This window comes from Sorex fumeus, unplaced genomic scaffold (assembly GCF_029834395.1).
Source record: "Sorex fumeus unplaced genomic scaffold, SorFum_2.1 ptg000003l, whole genome shotgun sequence".
In the NCBI taxonomy this organism is placed as follows: Eukaryota; Metazoa; Chordata; class Mammalia; order Eulipotyphla; family Soricidae; genus Sorex; species Sorex fumeus.
In genome coordinates, this window is record NW_026606060.1 from 50,985,862 (window position 1) to 51,000,419 (window position 14,558).

A 14,558-nucleotide genomic window follows, 5' to 3' on the forward strand; every position below is an offset into this window, starting at 1 on the left:
CGCATCCAGCAGCCCCGGGCTGGGTGGGCGGGCGGGGTTGGGAGCCAAGCTCTCACCCGGTGCTCGTTGATGAGAAGGTCCCGGGCGGCATTAAAGATCAGCGTGTGCAGGTGCTTGGAGTAAAACACCAGCGTGTAATCGTAGTCGAAGCCGTAGATCTCGATGTCCGACAGGCTGACTTCGTTGTTGGAGAAGATGGCATCTGGATTCAGCGAGTTGCTCATGACTGAAGGGACCAATTCTAGAAGCAAAGGGGGCGGAAATGAGATGTCAGACCAAGTGACCGATCCCATCTCTTGGGCAAAGAGGGAGGGGAGCTGCCGGGGAGAGGTGCTGAGACCCCAAAGTCCTGCAGTGCAGAGATGTTCACCGACGGGGCCGTGGACGGGTCAGTGGTCCAGAAAGACACAAAGAAGTAGATGCAAGCCACTGGCGAGGACGGGGTGAGGGGCAAGGGTATGGCTGTGTACAGATCTACCTGGGGCACATAGATCTCCAAGCCTGCTCGGATTGGAACTGGGCCTCCTCCACCCAGATCCCCCATCTTCCAGTATGTAGGCATTAGACCCACCAATTGCCCCCAGTTCCATGTAATCCCATCAGAGGCCAAGACCCAGAGACTATAAAATCCAGCTCCCAGAAGCGTGTGGCCACGACATCTTATTTATCTAGTTCTTACTCTGGTGAACCTGGCAGGCTACCGAGAGTATCCTGCCTGCAAGACAGAGTCTGGCAAACTCCCCGTGACGTATTCAATATGCCCAAAACCAGTAACAATGATGGGTCTCATTCTCCTGATCTTGAAAGAGCCTCGAATGTGGCACTTTCTAAAATCTCAGGGCTAGGACAAAGGAGGCGTTACTGGTGCCTGCTCGAGGAAATCGATGAACAACAAGACGACAGTGATACAATGACAGATACCCAGGATTCTTCTCAGGACAGATAAAAAGTCTCATCTTTTGCGGTTTTGGGCAAGGGGAGGAAGGACAGCTGTGTGGTGCTGGGGATCCAACCAGGGGGGTCCCACATGCACATACTCCAGCCCTCTGGGCCAGCTCCCAGCTCAGCTCCCAGATCACAGTTCCCAGGGCAGGGAAAATGCTGTCTGCGGCCAGAGGAAGGCGATGTCTGAGCAACAGCCGGGAAGTGTGGCAAGCAAATACCACACTGTGAGTGATCTTAAAAAAACTGATACTGCTAGAGAATATTTGCTTTGACATCACAGGAAGATTTGCTTCCCTTAAAAACAGAACACATCGCCACCAATGTGGATTTCAGATCACAGTGTATATATTCGATCATATTATCAACCCAAATAGCAACCGTTCCTAATTTATGTAAGGGGGGTGGGGGGCTGGAGAGAGAGTAGAGTGGGTAGGACACCAGCTGAGTTCAATTCCCAGCACTCTTCTATGGTACCCTGAGCCCCACCAGGAAGGACCCCTGAGCGCAGAGCCAGGTAGAAGCCCTGAGCACCACCAGTGTGGCCCCTAATAACTTACATTATGCTGCAAAAAAAAATTGCTAAACGTTATATTATCGACCTCACACTGTATATACACTTTTGTACTATGCTCTCTAAATTCGTTATTTTGTTATAATTGCATTCTCATCATTACAAAATGCCTGTATCACTACAGGCTTTCTGAAATAAAACTCTTAAGCCAGAGGTTTCCAAACTAATTTGGCTCTCACTTTTCAAGGGAAGGAAAAAAAAAATCACTTACGTCCCCCCTGAATACCTACCTACCATCTATATGAACAAACCATGGACTGAAACACTATGGGCAATTATTATCATCATTATTTATCAATCATTTCCACCTATGATTTTTTTAAAATTTTGCTTGGGGAGTCATACCCAGCAGTGTTCAGGACTTATATCTGGCTCTATGCCCAGAGATCACCCCTAATGGCAAGCACCTTACCCACTGTACTACCTCTGCAGTCTAGATAGCACAGCGGTAGGGCTTTTGCCTTGCACGCAGCCAACATGGCCGACCCGAGTTCGATTCCTCCGCCCCTCTCGGAGAGCCCAGCAAGCTATCGAGAGTATCTCGCCCGCACGGCAGAGCCTGGCAAGCTCCCCATGACGTATTCGATATGCCAGACACAGTAACAACAAAGTCTCCCATGGAGACGTTACTGGGCCTGCTCGAGCAAATCGACGAACAACGGGAGGGCCTTTATTTTAAAGGACTAACTGAAGAGAGCAGCACACAGAAGCAGGAATGAAGGAAAGTGGGGGGAGGGAAGATGGGGGAACGGGGAACCAGTCTCAGACACCAATCTCCAGCCTCCGTGTGCGGCCAAGTTTTCCATCATATTTGAGAGCATGTACAAGAAATCCCAAGGTACCATCTTTGTGATCCCTGACCCCGCCGCCCCACATCTTTCAGTCTCAAGAACAAGTTACGAACTCAGACTTGTTCACTTCCTACCCAGGAGCAGACAAGCAGTGGAGGAAATGCTTCACCACTCTGAGCCGGGAGGGGGTCGAGTGCCAGGGCCCGGATGGATGCCAGCATTTGCTTGCGACAGAGACAGATTTATCGTCTGGGGAATGCAGGTGTGGAGTCACCAATGACCCTATTGTTTTTTTTTCATTTTGAACTGCTATGATTTACTGGTCAGAATGCAACTGACCAAAACAAGGTACAATACACATTTTTGATAATGAAATAAATGTGACTTTATTAGTAATACACTTTTCAATTTTTTATTAAAGAAGTATGATTCACGGCATTATTGAGAGTTGAGCTGCAGGCCTATCATATTCCAACACCAATCCCACGGGTCCCTCCCACCCCAGCGGCCACTCCCCTCCACCCTGGCCCCAAGTTCCCTCTCACCCACCCAGCCGGCCACCATGACAGGCAGAGGTTCTAGTTCTGTGGTTGTCGGTTGTTGCTCACGTTCACAGTGTTCGCTCTGTGCTGTGGCTCCAGCACTCCTCTAGGCCACTGGAAGTGTCCCCGAGGCCCTTGACCCTCAGCCAGCAACTTCAGTGACAAGCACACAGGCTACCCTGTTTTGTCACAAGGACGTTCCGTGACGGCAATCTCCCTCCATGAATGATGCTAGCCCACCCACATGCAATTGAAACAGCTAGGAAGTAAACAAACAGCTCTAGGGAAGTGACTCTCGGCGTCGAGAGACAAATAACCCTCACACGCACACACAAACCAGCCTGTCTACCTCTCGATACTAAGATCGCACTGTCCACGTTCTACTACTTTGAACATAACTAAGGACAACACCCCCAACCCCGTTCCTTTAGAGCTGATTTAGCAAGCACCTACCCTGTAGTAATACAGTCACAAACACTTGGTATTATCATTTAGCCTTGACAACAGACTTAAGACCAAAATAGCCTAATACCCTCATTTTACTTTTTTTTAATTATTTTTTTTCCCTGGGCCAGAGTGATAGCATAGCAGGTAGGGCGTTTGCCTTGCACACGGCCGACCTGGGTTTGATTCCTCTGCCCCTCTCGAAGAGCCTGACAAGTTTCCCGTGACATATTCGATATGCCAAAAACAGTAACAACAAGTCTCACAATGGAGACATTACTGGTGCCCGCTAGAGCAAATCGATGAACAACAGGAGGACAGTGCTACAGCGCTTTTTCTGGGACTCACCAGGGCCATGCCCAGCAATGCTGGGGACAGGGCAGGCAGTGCCAGAGATCAAGCCCAGGGATCTGCCACCTGAACTACACCCCTGGCCATGCCCCCACTTCATACATGAGGACACTGAAGGCACACACAAAAAGGACATGATTTGCTGAAGGACTCCACACAGCCAATGGCAGAGCTGGGATCAGAACTCGGGAGTCTGGCTCGAAAATGGGTTCACCGAACACTCCCCCCCGCCCCACACACACACATCTCAGCATCAGGGGAATCAACGAATCACTAGAAAACTCCATCATCGTGGAAGTGACTGTCCCGCCCTCCCCTCCCCCGCTCGCTGTGTCCACTACCAGAGCAGGGGCCCAGACTATGTGTCTCTGTGCTAAGGGCCCATCTGAACTCTCCCAGAGGGGCTTCCTTCCGCAGGAGGCTGGTTCCATAGAGACCAGGCGAGCACCAAGGACTCATGGGCACTGGCAGACGCAGGCACAGCGGGCACCAGTAACGTCTCCATTTGTCCCAGCCCTGAGATTTTAGCAGCCTCTCCTTACTTGTCTTTCCCAATGGTTAGGGGAATGAGACCCATTATTGTTACTGGTTTTGGCGTATAGAATTCCAAGCCCTTTGCAGCTCGGGGGTTTGGAATCTTTTTGAAGAAACTAAAAGAAGCCACAAACTCCTCCCCAGAAAACGCAGGTTCTAGCTCTCTGGGTGCTCAGGTGCCTGAGCGGCTGATGACCAAAGGCTGGGCAGTCAAAGAGCATGGCTGGCCGGAAACAGGCATTGGTGCCAGGGGTCATTTCATGGATGGGAAAGGGCGGCCTTTCCCAGGTGACAGTGAAGAGCAAGATGAATAAAGAAGCACAGATAAGCGCAGCAGTGAAGCGAAACCTTCTAGGAACTGGAAAAAAGGGTCGGCCTCAGAGCACCACCGAGAGCAGACGAACTGAACGCCGCTGGAAGTCACTAAGGAAAAAGGAAGAAGACAGGGATCAGCGGCCTTCATCCAGAGACATAGCAGTGAACCCCAGAAGACGGCAGCTCACCAGAGACCTCTCCAGACCCCGAACCCAGTCAGTTCCCAGACGGAGCAGGTGTGCCCTCTCCACCCTCCCAGATGAAACCCCAAAGGCCACAGGCTTCCAGAAGCAAAACCCGGGTACACAGGTTCAAAGACCAAGACTCGAGGCCACAGGGAGGCGGCGGAGATGGGCCGGCCCTTCCCGTTCTCCCCATCTGCTTGGGGTCCTGGCTGTCACACCCACGATCTGCTTCCGGGCACCATCTCAGTGCACCAAGGGCCTTGATCCAGAGTCTCACAAATGAATCATCAAAATGGATTAGCTCCCTACAGAGATGGCCCCTGGACCCCAACCATTTACAGTTTTAGAGTCCAGAAGCACGCGGACGCTTTTGTGACTATGCAAACTCTCATGATATTCATAATATCACTGTATCACTGTCATCCCATTATTCATCGAGTTACTCGAGCAGGCACCAGTAACATCTCCATTTGTCCCAGCCCTGAGATTTTAGCAGCCTCTCCTTACTTGTCTTTCCCAATGGTTAGGGGAATGAGACCCGTTACTGTTACTGGTTTTGGCATATAGAATACGCTATGGGTAACTCACAAGGGTCTGCCGTACCCCAAGCCAGAAGTAACCCAGAACAAATACTCAGAATATCCACCCCACCACCAACCCCCAAAAAATACAAACAAAAAAAAATTGATTTAAAATACTCAGTTAAGGAACAGGGTAGATAGTACAGCAGGCAGAGTGCTTGCCTTGCACACGGCCAATCCAAGTTCAAGTCCAAGCATCCCATATGGTCCCGCAAGCACCACCAGGAATAAATCCTGAGTGCAGAGCCAGGAGTAAGTCCTAGGTTGGAGTCCCAGTACCACATGGTCCCCCAGAACCACATGGTCCCCCAAGTACTGCTGGGAACTACATCAAGCCAGAAGTATCAGTGTATCACTGTCATCCTGTTGTTCATTGATTTACTCGAGCAGGTGCCAGTAACGTCTCCATTCATCCCAGCCCTGAGATTTTAGCAGTCTCTCCTTACTCGTCTTTCCCAATGCTGCCATATTGGAGGCTCTTTCAGGGTCAGAGGAATAAGATCTGTTATTGTTACTGTTTTGGGCATACTGAATATGCCACAGGGAGCTTGTCAGGCTCTACCATGCCGACAGGATACTCTCGATAGCTTGCTGGGCTCTCTGAGATATATATATACACACACACATACATACACACACACACACATATATATGTCACTGTCACTGTCCTCCCGTTGTTCTTCGATTTGCTCGAGCGGGCCCAGTAACGTCTCCATTGGAGATTTTGTTGTTACTGTGTTTGGCATATCGAGTACGTCACGGGGAGCTTGCCAGGCTCTGCGGTGTGGGCGAGATACTCTCGGTAGCTTGCCGGGCTCTCCGAGAGGGGCGGAGGAATCGAACTCGGGTCGGCCATGTTGGCTGCGTGCAAGGCAAACACCCTACTGCTGTGCTATCGCTCCAGCCCCTACATGTGTATATATATATATATATATATACACACACACATATACATATATATACATATATGTATATATACATATATATTGTCTGAACCCCATCAAATATGGTGTGGTAATCATGGAAAATGGGTAGGAAGTACCTTATGATATGTCCAGGAATATGTTCACTCATATGTGAGGTTCGGACCGAGCATGTGGAAAGTGGCCTGGAACGTAGCAGCGGTTGGGTAGTGGAGGTTGGCTGCGAGGTCTGGGTCCCTTGGGGTGGGGAGGGCTCTTACCTGCCCTCCTCTGGGGCACCCCAAGTGAAAACAGCCTAGCGCTGAGTCATAATAAGCAATAGTAAATAAAATATCTAGTGTCTGCCCCTGGCAGGCAGGTTTGAATGGCGGAAGAAAATTCAAAATAGTGGTGGTGGGAACGTGTAATGGTGGTGGCATTGGTGTTGAAATGTTGAATGTGATCAATTAATGTGAACAAGCTTATGAAAATAAAATTTAAAAAATTAATAATAAAAAAGGAAGAGGACGGGTCACCGCCTTGGTGGTTGACGCACAGCAAAAGGCGCGGCCCTGGTACCCGACCACGTGGAGAAGGAGCTTCTTCCTACGGAGAATCAGCAGCAGCCCTTTCTCAGCACACGCGCCCAAGACTGAATTAGACTGCACTGCCTTGTGGTTTTATTTCTGAAAGTAGAATCTGCCAATTTGAAAAACAAAGAAGAGTTTATTTTTATTTTTGTAAAGCGTTTTCTCAAAATAAAATCCTTTTTTTCTTTGTGTGATGATATAACGGTTTTCAGTAATGATGTAGACATTGTGTTGATTCTTTTTCCCTGAATGTGTTATTTTTAATAAATATCTCAGAATGAATGGGCGGGTGGTGGGGGATTAGGAAGACAGGGGGAATGCCCTCCCTGAAAATACACACATACAGATTCTGCAGAAAATTTCTAAAAAGCCTAGGTCCTGGCTCCTGGCTCCTGGTTTATTCAAGGTTCCCAGGTAAGTGGCACTATTACACTAATGCCTTTGTGGTCCCAGAGAGAATTCACAGGTCCATGATGGGAAAAATATGAGGGAATAAAGGAAGGAAGGAAGGAAGGAAGGAAGGAAGGAAGGAAGGGAGGGAGCTGGAGAGATAGTACAGTGAGTAGCGGCACTTGCCTCACCAGCAGCTGACCTGGGTTCAATCCCTGGCACTCTATATTGCCCCTTGAGAACTGGCAGGCATGATCTCTGAGTGCAGAGCCAGCAGTAAGCCCTGAGCACTGTTGGGTGCAGCCCAAAAAATAAATAGAAAGGAAGGAAAGAAGGAGGGAGGGAGGGAGGGAGGAAGGAAGGGAGGGAGGGAGGGAGGGAAGGAGGGAGGGAGGGAGGGAGGGAGGGAGGGAATGCTTTCCCACTGACAACCTAGAGGCCACTGAGTTGACTGAAACTCAAATAGTGAAGACTAGCCAACAATTCCAGCTCTTCGTGAATTGCCTTCCGAGACCATGACCTGGTTGCTGGGCTTTCTGCTCTGCAGACCTGACCCGTGTGAAGCTATGAAACAGTCTCGGTGAAGGGAGGAGGTCCCCTGGGTTTGGAGGGCGGGGTTTCCAAGGATGCTCTATTTTCCCGGCCTGAAGCAGAGCAGGGTCCCTCAACACAGCGCCCCATGGCTCTGTGCTCACTCTGGGTCTTTACCATGAGACAGCCCCATTGTGGAACACGGCAGGCCCCTGCCTCCCGCCCCCAGCAGGGCAGAAGCCCTCTAGGAACCACCACTGAGATGAAGGATGACTGAGGGTCGCCTCTCCGGAAAGTGCCCAGGAGTTCATGGCCGGCACATTGCCACCAGAGAGAGACACGGGCTCGAGATAAATGCGTGCAACACCAGACAATTAAAAGTGCTTTCAACTCCGCAGGCGGCCTCTGCAAAGCACTGAGAACAGTATCTGTTTTGTAAACCATAATAGCCAAAAGGAGAGAGACAGACAGACCCACAGACACACACACAGACACACACACAGACACACAGACACACACACACACACACACACACACACCTCTATTACAATCTTAGCGCCTATATGCACAGTTTAAAAATTTCAAGAAATGAATGATGAGGAAAGGCTAAACGCTTCAGAGTCACCTTTCCCTCGACCCAAGCCAAAAATCGTCACTGTCACTGTCCTCCCGTTCATCGTTCATCGATTTGCTCGAGCGGGCCCAGTAACATTGTGAGACTTGTTACTGTGTTTGGCATATCGAATACGTCCCGGGTATCTTGCCAGGCTTTGCCATGCAGGCGAAATACTCTTGGTAGCTTGCCAGGCTCTCCGAGAGGGGCGGAGGAATCAAACTCGGGTCGGCTGTGTTGGCCGCATACAAGGCAAATGCCCTACCCGCTGTGCTATCGCAAATTGTACTGCCATCAAAAAAGATAATAAGAGCCACACACCCTCTGGTTCTTATAATAAGAGCCGCATAGGGTCGCCTTCCCCCCATCTTTCTGTCTAGTGCCTCCTCTAATTGGGAGATTAGAGGCTTTTATCCTAAGGTACCAGAGAGACATGGGCTCCACCATCCATCATCACTACCGAGCGACTTCCCCAGTCTACCTTCTGGTCTGGTGACACTGTCCCACCCTGCCCGAATCAGAGGGGAAGAAACGGATGCAGACATACCTGAGGCCTTAGGGGAAGATGGCAAGCGGGCAGATGTGTCTATAAGAGAGGTTGAGGTCTCTGTGGATTTGCAGGGGGAGGAAGTAGGGAAGAAAATATTGAACGCGGCCGTAAGATAGTTATTACAAGAAAGAAACCTGCACTGACAGGATGCTGGCAGCAAAGCCCCTGGATATTCACCTCCAGAAAGACAGCTGGGGCTCCTGCACGACCTTCTGCCGGCCTTTCCCAGTACCATTCAGCAGGATGAGCGGGAGAGAATCAGGCCCACAGCACACACATAGGAATCCAAATGATCAAAGATTTTAAGAAGGCCGTTAACCTTTGTGGCCCAAACTCGCCCAACCAGGATCTGTGGATTCCTCATGACTATAGCTTAGCTGCTAAGACAGGTCTTAACCCTGAGCAGTGTTCTCAGAGGAGGACATGGTTTGCTGAGGAAGCAGTTACAATGTCTAGGGAGGATGCCAAACATCCCAAGACCAGTGACGTCACTTTAGAAGTCGGTGCTGGGACTAGCGCAGCCAAGGAGACTGAATCACAGCTGAATCTCGTGAACCACCTGTCCTTGACTCAAACTAAGTTGGCAGCACTCTCTGCCTGGCGCTGAGTGAGAAAGAAAGGGACGGGCCCACGCGATATGAAAATTCTTCAACAGAGTCACGAGCCTTACGCTGGCTTTATGTCCAGATTAGAGGAGGCAATAGACAGATGGGGGAAGGCGATCCTAATGCGGGATCACTGGTTCCTGCAGTTACTGCAGATGTGGATTGTCAGAAGGCAACCAGGCCAATCAAAGATGAAGCATCAACCATTTTAGATTATTTAAAGATCTGTCGAGAGGTGGGCACTGTACATCATAAGGCTTGTGATATGGCTCTTAACTGCAGAAAAATCAAAACAGGATCAGGCAAAGCAATGCTTCAACTGGCAGAACATTTTATTTTAATTTTTATTAGTGAGACACCATGAGGTACAGTTGTAGACTTACAAATTTTGTACTTGGATTTCAATTATACAATGATCAAATACCCATCCCTCCACCAGTGCCCATTTTCCACCACCACGGGGCCCAGTATCTCTCCCACCCCCATCCCCCCACCCCACCCTGCCTCTGTGGCAGGGGCATTCCTTTTTGTTCTCTCTCTCCTTTTGGGTGCTGTGGTTTGCAAAAGAGGCACTGAGTGGCAATCATGTTTGGTGTATAGTCTACTTTCAGCATGCTTCTCCCATCCTGGGAGGATCCTCCCAACACCCTTTATTTGATGCTCCCTTCTCTATCTGAGCAGGCAGGACATTTTAAAAAGGATTGCAAATGACCAACTAGGCCTAAAGCCATGAGGTGGGGGGGGGGGGGGGGAACCGGGACCAACACACACTGCCAAACTCCTGATAATCTTGCTCCCTCAAAGTTTTCTGCTCGCGATGCAGAAAAGGCAATCCTAAACTAGGCATTGCAACTCTAAATACCATAAGAATGGCACCACGTTGGGCGACGGGAAAGCAGAGGCTCAGCGGGTGGAGACACTCCCCCAGCCAGCAGCACTTCAGCAAGACCCAATACCCGTGAATTAAATCCTGACACTAAAGGCAGTGCCACTGTAGATCTGGTGGTGAAAGAGGAGGTGACTTTATTCTCGGGACCCCACCCCCATCCCCTATTGCTGTAGCCACAGGAGTTTATGGTCCTTTTTTTTTTTCTTTTTGGTCATACCCAGGGATGCACAGGGGTTACTCCTGGCTCTGGACTCAGGAATTACTCCTGGCAGTGCTCAGGGGACCATATGGGATGCCGGGGAATGAACCTGGGTCAGTGGCGTGCAGGGCAAATAACCTACCCACTGTACTATTGCTCCAGCCCCAGGAGTTTATGATCCTTTACCGAGAATACCGTGGGACTAATCTTAGGAAAATTTAGCTTGAATCTTAATTAAAAGAACTTAATGTACAAATTGAGGTGATTGATTCAGATTATGAAGGAGAATTTAAAGTAATCCAATGGGGCCGGAGTGATAGCACAGTGGGTAGGGCGTTTGCCTTGCACATGGCCGACCCGGGTTCGATCCCCGGCATCCCATATGGTCTCCCAAGCACCGCCAGGAGTAATTCCTGAGAGCAGAGCCAGGAGTGACTCCTGAGGATTGCTGGGTGTGACCCAAAAGGCAAAAAAAAAAAAAAAGTAATCCAATGGGCAAAATAGATTATGGATCCTACAGCCAGAAGACCCTATCGCCCAATTTCTCCTCCTTTTATTTATCCTGATAGGCTCCTCCCGGCAAGCTCATCAAGGTGGCTCTGGAGCACTTAACCAGATAGATTTCTGGGCACACTGGCCCCTTACGGAGATTGATAAATAAGGGTGGCCATTTCAAAGCTTGGTGGCCTCCAGGGCTGATGTTTCAGTTATGAGGAGAACCGGCTTCGTGCCAGGGCCGGCCGTACAACAGATTACCACTGAGAAGGCTGGGATAGTGAGGGCTTCAGATAGACGATGAGCGAACACCCTTACTCAGCTGTGAGGGTCCCGGAAGGGCAGGTTGCCCAAGCTCAGCCTTACATTCTTTCAGTCCCAGTTAATTTGTGGGGACATGATAAACTGCAGCAGTGGCGAGCTCGGTTGTCATTCCTTTGCTGCTGATTCCTCTGCTGTCCTGCTGATGATTCAGATTTTTCCTGGGGGTCGTTGTTGATGTACCACAAATATGTGCCCAAAAGTAGACGAAAACATCATGATCCAATCCGGATGGAACGATGGCCCCTTACCAAAGAAAAATTTACTGTCCCGCATACTTTAGTCCAGGAACAACTGGCTGCCAAACAGAGTGAGGAATCTTCCTCTCCTTTTAAATTGCCCAGCTTTTGTTATTAAGAAAAAGGTCAGTAAAATGAAGATTTTTTTTTACAGGCCTCAGGAAAATTAATGAAAGTATAGTTCCTATGGGGGGGGGGGGTCCTGCAGCCGGTGGGGTTCCCTACCATCCGCCATCAGGATTGTTTTTCACCTTTCCTCTATATCCTGAGGATGTCATCCGGTTTGCCTTTTCCCTTTTCTGTGCCCAGTCTGAGTGATTCAGAGCCCTATCAAAGACATCAAGGGAAAGTCTTGCCTCAAGGCATGGCAAACTCATCTACTGTGAGTCAATATTTTGTAGCACAGGCCTTACGCCGGTTAGAAAGCGATTTCCTCGTGTTATTATTTTGTATTATATGGATGATACCCATGATGTATTCGATATGCCAAACACAGTAACAACAAGTCTCATGACGGAGACGTTACTGGGCCCGTTCGAGCAAATCAATGAACAACGGGAGGACTGTGATACCGTGATGGATATTCTCTTTGCTTGCAAGGATGAGGAAATGTTATCTTCTGTTGCAAATGATTGCCTTGAATCACTTTACCCAGTATGGTTTGTTAGTGGCACCAGAGAGGGTGCGAGCTACTAGCCCCTGGAAATACTTGGGTTCCCCTGGGGACCGCTCGCCCCCAAGTAGTTCACGCGCCAAGTAGTTCAGATTCGGCATTTGTCCACTTTGAATGATTTTCAAAATTTACTTGGTAACTTTAATTGGGTCAGACAGGTCCTTGGCATTCCTACACCAGCCTGGTAAAACCTGTTTAAGACCTTCAAAGGTGATCCAGCACGAAACAGCCCTCCGCAATTAAATTGGCAATTGCAGAGGCAGCCTTAAAGGGCCAGTGCCGGCACCGCTGTGACCCTTCCTGCCCTGCGCAATTAGTACTTGGGCCACTGAGACATCACCTGGGGCGCTTTCAACACAGCAGGACAAACCATCCCAAGGCTGTATGCAAAACACTTGGCATTAAAGTCTCTTACTCCCTATGTTGAGTAAACTGATGATTTAATTCTGAAAGGTGGGGCTCAGCACCACTGGGGACTTGACCGGGCGGTTGTAATTTCACCTTTAACCCTTTCATGGTTTGAGTGTGTCCTTTCTATTCCTGAAACTCTTCAGTGCGCTCTGGCCGATTTTACAGGAACAATCTCCTGCCACCTACCGGCAAGAAAGTGATGGGACAGGTTCAAGTGAACTCAATGCCCCAACACATTTTATAAATGGCTCCTCCAATGAAGTGGCCGGCCAGGCTACGGGGACAAATAGCAGGTTGAGTGGGTAGCATTAATGATATTGTTTGGTGAAAAACCTGGTCCTATTAACACAGCTGCTGATCCATTAAATTTGATTACTCCGTTTTCTCACCTGCCTACCGCCCAGCTAAAACCTCTTACTGCAGAAACTGGGTCAACTGCAGCCTGTTATAGAGAGCTGAAATCATCCGTGTTTTATTATGCAAACCCAATCTCACTCAGGATCCCCCGGGGCCTGCCAGTTGGGACAATGCCCAGACGGACACATTACACAAGTCAGCTCTGTGTTTTCCTCAGCAGAACATGCTGCCCGATTACATGCTACCTATAAAGTCCCTTTGTGCCGGGCTCATGAGGTTGTACGATGCCCCGCCTGTGCGCCCTTGTCGTGCAGGGCAAGGCCGGTGGCCACCAATCCCCGAGGTCGATGTGTCAATTAACTTTGGCACATGGACGTTACTCATTTTGCTCCATTTCACCACTATTCTTTCCACATGTTGCCGTAGGTACGTATTCTTGCTTTATGTGTGAACTCCGGGCACTAGGCAAACACGTTTGGTTTGTTCCCATTTACTTGTTTGCTTTGCTGCCGGATGACAATAAAGCAGACAATGGACCGGTTTATGCTAGCCATTCCTTTCTTGAATTTTACAGCAATGGACTGGCTTATGCTAGCCACTCCTTTCTTGACTTTTACAGAAAATGACAAGCCCTCAGGCACACCATATAATCCCCAAGGCCAAGTTATAGTGGAAAGAACCACGGTATGCTCAAATGACTTTTACTTTCTCAATTAAAAAAAAAGTAATAAGGAAGGGTCAGTGGTCCCCGCCCCCCCCCCCCCCGCAAATAACCAGAATTCAACAGATTTTACATATAACATTCTTTACATTATTTTGAATCTGCCTCAGAACACAAGCCTTGAGCCTAGGATATCTCTAGCAGAAAAACATTTTTCGAACAGCAGCCCATGCCCCCAACAACGGGCAACGTGGGACAAGATTCCGGAAAAAGAAATCTGGGAGGCAGGAACCCTAACATCCCTAGGGTGAGGATATGCTTGTGTTTTTATAGATGGAGGGAAAGAACCGTTCTGGGTTCATTCCCCTTCGGCTCATCCGACCTTGTGTCACCTAAGCTACCAGGGATCAAACCTGCCAACCTCCCCACAGTGGGACAGGTAAAAACTCTGAGTGCCGGGAGGATGGGTGATTAGAGCCACCGGACCACCTAGGGCACCTAAGCATGTCTGTGGACACAGTCACTGTTCCATCCTGTCCCTCTGAGGTAAGTGGGAATCACACTTACTGGGCCCAAGTCCCTCACCCCCTGCCCCTGGAAGCAGCAGACTGGGGACAAATAGGACCCACTGTTTTCACTAACGACACCCATCATCTGCCTGGGCCAAGGCTGTTGGAATGAGGAAGGCTTAAGCGTTAGCCTTACTGTGGGACTGTTAATTCCTGCCTCTGTGTGTGTGTCCCTCACCTTGTTTACCTATCAGACTGCAGACATAGGCTTACATTTCACTGGAAATCCCACACAGGAGAACACTCATGGGTATACTTACTGCTTGGTCTTTCCATTTCGGCATAATAATGTTACTGACCTTAA

At 49.3% G+C, this 14,558-nt stretch overlaps 1 protein-coding gene across 1 annotated transcript in view; it reads right to left on the minus strand.

Moving 5' to 3' along the window:
- NT5DC3 (5'-nucleotidase domain containing 3) overlaps positions 1-14,558 on the minus strand; it is a 61,057-nt gene that overhangs the window by 26,167 nt on the left and 20,332 nt on the right. Inside the window, exon 2 of the mRNA XM_056115709.1 lies at positions 57-241. Within this exon, the coding sequence (XP_055971684.1) occupies positions 57-241 (185 nt within the window). The remainder of the gene's footprint in view (positions 1-56; positions 242-14,558) is intronic.